At 42.6% G+C, this 12,569-nt stretch overlaps 1 protein-coding gene across 2 annotated transcripts in view; it reads right to left on the bottom strand.

The window, feature by feature from the left end:
* Positions 1-12,569, bottom strand: part of DTWD2 (DTW domain containing 2) — a 235,031-nt gene that overhangs the window by 209,967 nt on the left and 12,495 nt on the right. For both annotated transcript variants that reach the window (XM_062189282.1, XM_062189280.1), the window contains exon 2: positions 853-909. In XM_062189282.1, coding sequence (XP_062045266.1) covers positions 853-909 — 57 coding nt within the window. The remainder of the gene's footprint in view (positions 1-852; positions 910-12,569) is intronic.

Genomic DNA, 12,569 nt, shown 5'->3' with positions numbered 1-12,569 from the left:
AATTATTCAGTGCTAGCTATTTTAGACCCACATTTAAAAATATGTTCAACTGAATGTATTGTTACTACTGATGGGAATTTGAATGACTGACTACTGTGATAGCAAAGGAAAACAAATGCTCTTTGACTTAATGATGGAGTATGTCCCTGTTGAACCCACTCTAAGTGGAAAATATGCTTAGTCAAAGATGCAATTAATGCCTCTACCCTACTGAACATCCTAGCTTAGCAACACAGTACAGAGAAGGGCACATTCAGGCTGTTTGTTCTCTTGATTGCATGGCTGACTGGGAGCTGTGGTTCACAGTTGATCCCAGCATCAGTGAGAGGCTCAGACCTCATTCCACTAGCCCAGGAAAAGATCAGGATTCAAAACTCAAAGTGCAGTTTCTCTGGTGTCCCAAGTAGTGGCTTAACCCACTGCACCACAGTTTCTATGGATGTATACTGCTTTCATTTCAAGTTGAAAAATCTAAGTCAAAGCATCAAAAGTCAGGAACTGTTTGTACTGTGGAATTACTTCACTTTAAAGCTAGTACCATCAAGAGGTGTGGTGCAGACGCGAAGCTGCAGGCAGCAGGGTGCTGTGAGTATAAGAGGTGGAAGAGCACGACAATGGGACTTGTCAGGCCTGCTTCTCTGACCCTACCTCTAGCACTGTGCTAACTCAGCTTCCTTCCCTCCCTCTCTCCTTGTTGCTTGTCTTCCTTTCAATAAGACATTATCCCAGGTAGTGGGAACTAGCTTCTGAACAAGTACACAAATAACCAAACAAATAGCACCTAATAAATGATAAATGGCATAAACTGAGAGTGTTGGACACATATCCTGGTGTAGATGGCTGTATTCTGACCTGGCTGCATTGTGGTACTCCGAATTCCAGTGTCACCATGGCAAATTCCTTGGTCCACTGCAAATGAACATAAAGTTTGGATTAAGGGATGCAGTAAGGAAAAGAGAATTTAATAAACAATCTATTGCAAGTATATTGATGGAAAAACACAACCCTGCTTCCTCTTGGGAATTAATGGCAATTTTTTCTCTGCTAAAATCTTCAGTTAATTTGTTAAGATGATTTTAAAAAGCATTTATCTCTTTAAGGGATAGATGGCAATGCCTTGAAAATTTGAGAACAGCCATAATATAAAACTTTTGTTTTGGAGTGCCTTCAAGGAAGAGTGGCAATAAAGGTTTACTCTCCTTACTACATTTTGCTTGACCTAATACTAAAATTAGTTTTCATCTATTAAGTTAAGAAGCTTTCAGCAAAATCAACTGGATACGGCGAAGCAAATAAGATAAACTGGGTAACTAAAATTCTGCCAGAGAAAGCCCAGAGAGGAGGTAACCCAATTCCAACATTCAATGCAAAACATTTAAATCTGGGAAAATGTGTCCTTTCCTTTTCCTGCAACCCTTAAAAATGTTTCCTGAGACCTCCATGATTTCTCACGTCTACCCTTGTGCCAACTGGCTACGGTTTCCTGAAGCTGCTTCTAACAGAGCCACCACCAGACCAGCTTACAGATAGCAGGACCTTGTGTTGGCATAAACAATCTCTCTCCGGTCCACTTAAAGGGAAAGCAACGCAGGAAACCTCAGAGACTAAGCTGTGACTTCAGAGAAACATGTGCCCACATGGACAGTACTTAGTGAGGGTCTACTAGAGACCAGACACAGGACTGTTGTGGGGTCGTTTATATCTGTCCAAATCTACCATGGGTGGCCCCCCTCCCGATCACATTTACAACTACGACAATGACAGTAAAACTAGGGAAATCAGAAGGGCCTAGAGGCCTTGTTTTTTAATTTAAAATAACAATGGTAACTATACATAATTATTATAAGGAACAATACTAAGTATTTAGTGCTTGTGAGAAACTGAGCTAATAGCTTTACCTGCATTACCTTTTCTAAAACTCATCTGAACAATTCCACGGAGAAGGCAACGAGAAGTGTGAGTCACAGCAAAGTGCCACAGAGCAGCTAGGAACCCATCACTTCTGCGGCACAGCCTCTCCCCCGCTGCTGTTCCTGTGGCCAGCCAAATTCAATGCTGTCCAAATCCAGCATTAAAAGGGAGAGGAGGACCTTGGTCTCCAGGTGGGCTGAAGACCTGCAGTATCTACTCACAGCTGAGCTCTGGTCTGAGGGCCCATCCCTGCCTGACAGGGCAGCTGGTAAGGATCTCTGATGGCTCTGTTACTGTCTAGGAATAAACAAGAACTTCTGCAGAGAAAATGAAGCTTCTTCTGTAGTTGTCCATCACTCAGAGAGTACCTCCTCCTCCTGTCACAGTCTTACTGAGTCTATAACCTTGGCCAGGTTCCAAGCTCTATGCTTGTTCACCTTGGAAATGTCTTATTAATGCCTGAGTGGAAGGAACACTGTAAACAGAAAATATTAACTACACTTATCTGCAGAATTATAAACATGACTAGAGATATTAAAACAAGGTGACAAACTAGCATTTATTCAATGCTTTAATTTGCACAATCTTATTTACAAATATTTGCAATGTCATTTTGTCTATCACAGTAACACAGTCACAGAATGGCAAACTGACTTGTGTAAAGTTACAAAGCAATATTACTGGAGTTTTAGTGACCTGTGATTAAATTTACTGTATATGTGTAAAAATAAAGTTATATAGCAGTAGCAAGCACTTGGTACAGCAATTAAGACAACATTTGGGGGCTGGCGCTGTGGCACAGTGGGTAGGCCACGCCTGCAATGCCATTATCACATATGGGCACCAGTTCGAATCCTGGTTGCTCCACTTCTGATCCAGCTCTCTGCTATAGCCTGGGAAAGCAGTGGAAGATGGCCCAAGTCCTTGGACCTCTGCCTGCATCCACCTGGGAGACCTGAAGGAGGCTTCTGGCTCCTGGTTTCAGATCAGCACTACTCCAGCCATTGCGGCCATCTGGGCAGTGAACCAGCAGATGGAAGACCTCTCTCTCTCCCTCTCTCTCTCCCTCTCTCTCTCTCTCTCTCTCTGCCTCTCTGTAACTCTGCCTTACAAATGAAAAAATAAACCTTAAAAAAAGACCACATTTGGAATACCTATGGCCCATATCAAAGTTAGCATCCTGCTAATTGGCACCCTGGGAGGCAACAGGTGGTAGCTCAAGTAGTTGGGTCACTACCACCCTATGGCAGATCAGACTGGGTTCCCAGTTCCTGGTTTCATCCTAGACTTATTGCAGATGTTGTAGACATTTGGGGAGTGAACCAGAGATGGAAGATTGATATTCTCTCTCTCTCTCTCAAATAAATACAATAAGCAAATATATATTAAAGTTGCACAGCATACTAGTAGTAGGGATTCCTAGCCAAGACTGCTGTGACTACAAATTCAGAATTCTTATGCCACTGACAGGCTAAAGTATAGTGAGCACCATGTACTATACAATGTGCTAATCATCTAGGCACATATTCAATTCTAACAGCAATCCTATTATTAGATGTTAGCATTATTATTTCCATTTTGCAGATGAAAAATGGGCTCTCACAGAGATCAAATCATTTGCCCAAGATCACACATTTATCAGACGGTACAGAGCCAGGATCCCAACCCTGGTCTTCCCGATTTGAAAGTATTTCTAGAACTTAATTTCCATCTAAACCTTAAGGCTGGGAGGACACGTGTAAAACAGTCTCCTCATATAAAACGTAAAGCAAATGTGGCAAAGTGCTGTAAATGAGGAAGGGTGACTATTCGCTTAACCCTTTAAGCCTGAAGTCCCCTATGTCCCACTCAAAAGAAAACAAGAACTCAACCTGGTTCCTGTTTCTGTCATTAAGTTCTCCATTGCTTATGTTGTGAAAACTGTATGCATATTTATACTAACATATATTTACATAACAGTATTTTTATATTACTCCAAAATAATACTGGGAAGAGAATAGAATTGTGGTGCAGATGGCTTAGTGTAGTACTCCATGCATGGCATTTGCTAACAACAATGCTATATAACAATAATTAGAAAGCCATCAAATGAGAGCATAGAATATCGTGTTTAGGCACAAAAAGACACTACAAGGCCAGCATTGTGGTACACTGGGTTCATCTATCACCTTCAATACTGGATCCCATATCAGAGAGCTGGTTAGAGTGCTGGCTGCTCTGCTTCCAATCCAGCTCCATGCTAATGTACTTGGGAAGGCAGCAGAAGATGGCCAAAGTAGTTCTGCCACTGCCACCCTTGTGTGAGACCTGATGGAGTTCCTGGCTCCTGGCTTCAGCCTGGCAAAGTCTTTTTTGCTCTGTCTTTCCCCTCTTTCTATAACTCTGCCTTTCAAGTAAATAAAAATAAATTTTTAAAAAGAAGACAGCACAAAAATAGGAACAATACAACACCTATGTGTACCCAGATATATCTACAAATGTATATTTGTTATTCAAGCATAAGAATATAGGCCATGTCAGTAAATATTCTGAGTATCAGAACATGATTGGTTTTTGAGTAAATAACATCTGTCTAAAAGTAGAGGTATTACATGAATTTACGCTTATCCAGAATAAGGATTTTAGAAATTTGTGGCAACTAGATTACATGGTGGAGGAAAGCCCATCAACAGAATTGGGTATGTGGCATTACTCTTTCCTTATGACTAAGTCTTAGAGCAGTTAAGAAATAAGTAAGACTGGGGCTGGTGCCGTGGTGCAGCAGGTTTACGCCCTGGCCTGAAGCGTCGGCATCCCATAAGGGCGCTGGTTTGAGTCCTGGCTGCTTCACTTCTGATCCAGCTCTCTCCTATGGCCTGGGAAAGCAGTGGAAGATGGCCCAAGTCCTTGGGCCCCTGCACCCACGTGGGAGACCCAGAAGAAACTCCTGGCTCCTGGCTTTGGTTCAGTGAAGCGCTGGCCGTTGTGGCCAGTTGGGGAGTGGACCATCAGATGGAAGACCTCTCTTTCTCTGCCTCTCCTCTCTCTCTGTGTAACTCCAACTTTCAAATAAATAAATAAATCTTTTTAAAAAAAGAAATAACTAAGACTATCAGAGAACGAAGATACATTTGTAAAAGTGAAAACAGGACCTTCTCAGATAGGATATTTCATTTACTAACCAAGAATTATTATTTTACTGAATCTTTTCCTTTTCTGTAGATCCCCTCATTTAGGGCAAAGGTGGGGCTACAGACATTTCCCACAATGAATGTGCTATTTCATGGTTGGCATCCAAACTCTTCTAGCCACACAAAATGTGTTAAGGTCAGTAGATGGATCAAGTTGCTTCACAATCTTGGTTTGAGTCATTGTTGCAAGTGCAGTTTTCTTCTTCTTTCTCCTTCTCCTTCTCTTTCTTCTTCTTCTTCCTCCTTTTCCTCCTCTTCTTCCTTCTCCTCCTCCTTCTTTTTCCTCTTCTTTTTTATTTTATATATTTTATTTTATTTTATTTTATTTGAGAAGTAGAGTTACAGAGAGAGAGAGAGAGACAGAAAGAAAGGTCTTCCATCCACTGGTTCACTCCCCAGTTGGCCGCAATGGCTGGGGCTGAACCAATCCAAAGCCAGGAGCCAGGAACTTCTTCTGGGTTTCCTACGTGGGTGCAGGGGCCCAAGCACTCGGGCCATCTTCTACTGCTTTCCCAGAGTGCTACTTGTTTTCCCTGTAAAATCGTCCCTTGTCTCATCTCGTCCTCATCTTCCAAAGACTTAACTTCAAGGGCACCCTGACTTAAGAAATGGTTGCAGACACAGTAAGACTCTCCTTTTCTCTACTTGAAAACTTCCTAGGGCTGACGCTGTGGCGCAGTGGGTTAAAGTCCTGGCCTGCCACACCGGCAACCAATACGGTGCCTCTTTGCTTCCTGGTTGCTCCACTTTGGATCCAGCTTCCTGATGATGTGCCTGGGAAAGTGGCGGAGGATGGCCCAGTTCCTTGGATCCCTGCACACATGTGGGAGGCCCAGAGGAATCTCCAGGCTCCTGGCTTTGGATGGGCTCAGCTCCAGTCATTGCGGCCATTTGAGGAGTGAACCAGCGGATGGAAGACCTCTCTCTGTAACCTTTTCAAATAAATAAAATAAATCTTAAAAAAAAAAGAAAAAGGAAAAGAATTGGCCCTGCCTTCCACTGTGTGCCTCTGGTTTTCCCTACAGCTTCCTTATGTCAGGAATCTTGTATCCCTTATTGTAGGCTAGACCGTTAGCTCTGTTCAGGGCAGCCATTCTATAATAGACTCTTTGAAACTCTCCAAATATGTACTGTCTTCAGTTATCAAGAGTGCTGGGGTTTTAGCTGAGTGCCAAAGCATTTCCTTTATCATTTTATAAGCAAGCATTCCTAATTTTGTAATAGCTACCTCCTCGGGAAACGCTACAACGTTCACATTCCTTTAATTAGCTACGCACTCTTTATTGGGCTCTTCCTGAGATCAAGAATCCTTCTTTATCTCCAGAGCACTTCCAAACTCTGGACTACTCCATAAAACTATCTGCTGCATCTGCAAACGTTCATCTCTTGTCTAACTAACAAGCTCTGGTGAGCACACTGAATTCTTTTCCCATTTGGCTTGTAATCTAGGACTGAACTGAGCATTTTTTAAAAAACATTTATTTTATTTATTTGAAAGACAGAGTTACAGAGAGAAGTAAAGACAGGTCTTCTATCCGCTGGTTCACTCCCCCAGATAGCTGCAATGGCCAGAGCCGAGCTGATCTGGAGCCAGGAGCCAGAAGCTTTTTCCAGGTCGCCTACGTGGGTGCAGGGGCCCACCCATTTTTTGCTGCTTTCCCAGGCCATCAGCAAAGAGCTGGATTGGAAGTGGAACAACAGGGGTGTAAACCAGTGCCCATAAGGGATGCCAGCGCTGCAGGCCAAGGCTTTAACCTGCTATGCCGCGGTGCCACAGCACCAGCCCCAAGTTTTTGGGTTTTTGGGTTTGACCTGATAGTTTTCTGTTTTAGTTTCAAAATTTGACCTATCAACAGACAAGGTTCCATGTGTGTTTCCCAAGGACATTTCTAATAAACATACACAGACAGCAGGTGTTTCACAACAGGTAAGACAGTCGTGAGTTTCCTTTTCTCCAGGTAATAGAAGAAAAGCAGCAGGTTTTAAAGCCCTATAGCAGGGATTAGAAATGTGCAAAGATCTCTCAGATCTCTCTCTCTCTCTCTTGCTTTCTTTCTGTGTAACTCTGTCTTACAAATGAATAAATAAATCTTAAAAAAAAAAAAAGGTGGGGGGTAATGGCTTGCATTGTGGCACAGTGGGCTGGGCTAACCAGCCTGAAACATGACATCCCATATGAGTGCTTGTTCGAGTCCCAGCTGCTCCTCTTCTAATACAGATCTCTGCTAATGCACCTGGAAAAGCAGTAATAGATGACCCAAGTGCCTGGGTCCCTGCCACCCATGTGGGGACCCAGATGGAATTCCAAGCTCCTGGCTCTGGCCTGGCCCAGATCTGGCCCAGACCTGGCCATTGCAGACATTTGGGGAATGAACTAGCAGATGGAAGGTTTCTCCAACTCTCCTGCTTTCTCTGTAACTCTCCTTTTCAAATAAATGAATAAGTATCAAAAAAAAAAAAAAAAGAAAAAAAAAAAAGAAATGTTGGGACCAGTGCTTTGGCATAGCAGGTTAAGCCTCTGCCTGCAGCGCTGGTATCCAATATGGGACCCGGTTTGCATTCCATGCAATATTTGGAACATACTTACACAGAAATTATTCTGACATTAGCATTTAACTGGGTTTTCTGTATTTTGTTGGGCAATACTACTTAGGATATGTATAGGCATTTATGGCTGACTTGTTGTGAGATGGGTTAGGTTAGGAAATGAGATGTATGTGTACTACTGGCAGAGATCAGGCCACTTAATGTCCTCAAATTGTACAGTCCCGGGTTGGCATTGTGGCATAATGGATTAAGCAGCCGTCTACAGCGCCGGCATCACATGTGGGTGCCAGTTCAAGTCCTGGCTGCTCCACTTCTAGCCAACTCCCTGATAATGTGCTTGGGAAAGCAGCGGAGGATGGCCCAAGTGCTTGGGCCCCTAGTACCCATATGGGAGACTTGGAATAAGCTCCTGTCTCCTGGTTTCAGCCTGGCTCAGCTCCAGCTGTTGTGGCCATTTTGTGAGTAAACCAGCAAGTGGAAGAACTCTCTCTTTCCGTCTCTTTCCCTCTCTCTGTAACCTGGCCTTTCAAATAAATAAAAATAAATAAATCTCCAAAAAAATTTAAGAAGAAATGTTCAACAGAGAAAATAATAGAAAGTTAGCTTATTTACTGAGAATGCAGAATACGTTCAGCAAAAATCACAGATTGTACAACATGAAGGGCCATCCAATTTTAAAATACCCTCAAAAAAAAAAAAAAGGATTAAAATCTCTACTAGGTTACCCACTGTTGGAAAGCAGTCCAACTTCCAAAGTGAGAGAACTCCTTCTAAGCTACAGATTACCTGTTCACGTTTAAGTTCCAAAGGAAGAGATTTGTTACCAAGACTTTGTTAAGTCATAGAGCCACTTTGAGCAGACAGTAGTCAAAGACATTATTTCAGAAGAGTTGGAACATACTACCTGAAAACACTAGTGCCACCCAGGAGTCCTCTTAAGTGTATCTTAGTTACTGGCCTGCTAAGTTGTGAACGGCCTGGAGTCATCAGAAGTCAATGATTCACCTCCAAAACTTCCTGTGTTGAAATACTAGGTCCACAGGTGGTGGTGGTAGGAGGAGGGGCCTTGGGAGGGTGATTAGGTCAAGAAGGGGAACTCTTCATGAATGGCATTGGTGTCTTTAAAAGGGGCATAAAGGAGACCAGTTGCCTCTTCCACCGTTTGAGGACACAGCAAGAAGGCACTGGAAGTGACCTGAATGCAGGTCCTCCCTACGTACGGGGTCTGCCTTGATCCTGGACTTCCAGCCTCCAGAAACGTGAGAAATCATCTGTAAACTATTTTGTTTATACTATGCTACAGCAGGCCAAGCAAACTAAGATAGGATGAATCATGTGCTAACTAATTAACCCGACTTGGATAAAATTCTAACTATTGTTTGGAAGCATAGTCTTTTTTGAGCTAACACAGTAAGCTGAAAGATAGACTCTCTTAGGACCTATCTTACAAACACAGACAAAAAATCATCCACATTTTGGATAAGGATAGAACCACTGAGAAATTTATGTTCTTTGGGGTCTTAGTTGAGGAACTGTGAAAAGGAGGAGTGTGCCAGGGCCGGCACTGTGGCACAGCGGGTAAAGCCACCGCTTGTAGTGCCGGCATCCCATATAGGCACTGGTTCAAGTCCTGGCTCCTCCGCTTCTGATCCAGCTCTCTGCTGTGGCCTGGGAAAGCAGTAGAAAGATGGCCCAAGTCCTTAGGCCCCTGCACCCACATGGGAGACCTGGAGGAACTCCTGGCTCCTGACTTCGGATCGGCACAACTCCGGCCACTGTGGCCAATTGGGGAGTGAACCAGCAGATGGAAGACCTTTCTCTCCCCATCTGCCTCTCCTTCTCTCTCTGTGTTACTCTGATTTTCAAATGAGTAAATAAATCTTAAAAAAAAAAAAAATAGGAGGAGTGTGCCTCAGTAAAATTCTTGGCAATTATTGGGGAATATTGATGATTGAGAGCATTAACTATTTTGATCTAAAATATCAAACGTCAAAATTTCTTGGAAAAACCATCAACTCTTTAATAAAAGTTATCAACCATCAGTTTACACCTCACGATCCACCACACAATCCTCACCTTGCTGGGCCTACTAAACTGAAATGCCCATGTAATCCATATAATGACCACCATCCAATCCTAATTGACACTCTCTCCCTGCGCTGGATTTACAGGACCTGCCTTAAGGCAAACATCAACATTCCAGTGCATATTCTGATGTTGCCCTTCCCCCTCTGATACCCTGGTCAGGCTCTGTCTCATCAACAGGTTGTTTAAGTGACCAGGAGGAGCCAGCACTTGGTAGTTCCTGGAGATCAGGTATTACGTTTTACTTTTGTCTTTTATAACATCTAGTGAAGCATCAGATACCTAATAAAATGCTATAAATCAATCATTTGCTGAATGGATGGAAGACTGGGATACTTTGAACTCTAGGATGTTCACCAAGTTGGCAAGGTTCTGCGAGGAGGTGCTTCTGAGGAAGGGTGGTACCATGTGGGGGAGTGCTGAGTTAGAGCTGCCAGAGTTATGGAAACACAGGACGGTAGACAAAGAGCATGTGTGGAACAGCGAAACTACTCTGTGCTGCCTTCATTATCCTATTATTCTGTTGTCCAAACCCACAGAATGAACCTTGATATAAACTAAGGTCTTTGGGTGAAACTGATATATTAGTGTAGGTGCCCCATTGTAATAAATGTGCCACTTGGGAGGAGAATGTTCATGAAGGGGGAGTCCATGCCTGTGTGAGGGAAGGAGGAATATGGGAAAACTCTGTATCTTCCTCTCAACTTCAGTGTGTATCTGACAATGATTTAAAGACACAAAGTTTCTTTTTTTAAACACACAGGAAGGACAGCTGGATGTAACTTTTAGAGAAATAATTTATAATAGAAACTTGTCCCATGTAATGCTTGTAACATAGTTACACCAAAATTATTCTGACATCAACATTTAATTGGGATTTCTGTATTTTATTGGGTAATCCTATTTAGGATATGTGTAGGCATTTATCATTGACATATTGGGGGATGAGGTGGGTTAGGGAGAGAGATGTATGTGCACTACAGGCAGGGATCAGACCACTTAATGTTCTCAAATTATATAGTCCCACACAATGAAGAACTATCCCACCAAAAATGCCAATAACACCACTTGGGAAAACTGATACACTTTTTAGGGAAAAAAGCAATTCCTATACCCTTTTAGGTTCAGCAATAAGGGCCATCTAATTAAGCTGACAACAAACAGATTAACAGGTGAAAAGAGGTTTATTCATGCACAGGGACTAATGAAAGAAATAGCTAGCTCATTGAATAATTAAAGCTAGGAGCTTGACTTCCAAGGAAAAGGGAATGGCTGATATGGAAGAACAAAGAAGTTTCCATAGGGAAGACACCTTTGAGTTGTAGAACAAAGGAGAGATAAAGAACTTGTGATGTCTGTCTACTCAGGCAAGAGTGGTCTTTTTTTTCTCCCCTGGGGGTCAGCGCTGTGCACAATGAGTTGGGCCACTACCTTCTCTCTAACTCTTCCCATCAAGTGAATAAATAAATTTTTAAAACAAAACAAAACTCTCTGTAGAGGGACATCATGGTAGGTGTACTGCTGGCCTCCTTTCTAGGAGTAAAAGTGGCCCCAAAGGGGAGTTCACAGCAGCCTCACTTCCCCAGAGTTTCTCTCCCAGAGCACTGCCTTCTACATTTGTTGAATCTCAAATATCTTCAGATTAAAATAATCTTTCTCCCAACTGTGAGATTCTCACTGGGTCCCATGTGAATCTGATTTCTTCTTTAATGTGTTTTGTGTGCAATCTTCGGAAAGAGCTACTATTAATCTCATCAGCATTTGGCAATAATTATTCCTATTTATTTTTAAGGGGAGTCAGGCATGAGGCATGTGTGGAAAGAACACAAGGAATTAGAGTCTAAATGTGTCTATTTATATTTTCCTTTTTATTATTTGTCATTTACTTATTTATCTGAAAGAGTGACAGAGAGACAGGGAGAGACAAAGATAGAGAGATATCTTCCATCCACTGGTTCCCTCATTAAATGTCCACTAAACTAGGTCTGCGCCAAGCTGAAGGCCCCCAACCCAGGAAGAACTCACTCCACGTCTTCCATGATAGTGGCAACATCCCAACTACTTGAACCTGCTGCCTTCCAGGGTGCATATTAGCAGGAAGCTGGAATCAGGAGTAGAGCCTGGCCTTGTACCCAGACATACGGATATGCAAAGCAGGCATCCCAAGCAGTGTCTTAACTATGATACTTAATGTCTGCCCTGACTTCTTTTTACTTCACTACAAACTCTCATAATAGCAAGTACTCTCTTTAATTACTTCTGTATATGCTTTTTTTTTTTTTCTTTTTTTTGACAGGCAGAGTGGATAGACTTGGGCCATCCTCCACTGCACTCCCGGGCCATAGCAGAGAGCTGGCCTGGAAGAGGGGCAACCGGGATAGAATCCGGCGCCCCAACCGGGACTAGAACCCGGTGTGCCGGCGCCGCAAGGTGGAGGATTAGCCTGTTAAGCCACGGCGCCAGCCTGTATATGCTTTTTTAAAACCAAAATTTCAGTAGTCAATGTAGTCAAAGTTGTTAAAGCCATAATACGTGCACAACATTTCTTTTGTTAGGAAAGGTTAGAAAGAAACCAATGTGGTGTCCTTTCTCCTTGGGAGCAATAAAAAAATATCCAAAGACATTCTGTGAGTTTGCAAGTTTCTTACGAGGAGTATAATTTCACAATAGATGGCTTGGTCATAGTCTGAATGAAAAACAGTTGTTTTTCTGAACTCTGGGCTTTCGTAGAGATCTAAGGTCTAAGAATCAAGTTATATTCCTCCAAATATCAGAACCTTTCTTCTAGTACCACATGTAAGATAGGAAGTGGTTGACTTAAAATCAAGCACAACCCAATCCAAAATTAAGATGAAA

The sequence above is a fragment of the Lepus europaeus genome, chromosome 4 (assembly GCF_033115175.1).
Source record: "Lepus europaeus isolate LE1 chromosome 4, mLepTim1.pri, whole genome shotgun sequence".
Lineage (NCBI taxonomy): Eukaryota > Metazoa > Chordata > Mammalia > Lagomorpha > Leporidae > Lepus > Lepus europaeus.
The sequence above is the reverse complement of the archived record's forward strand: the minus strand, read 5'-3'. Positions and strand labels throughout refer to the sequence as shown.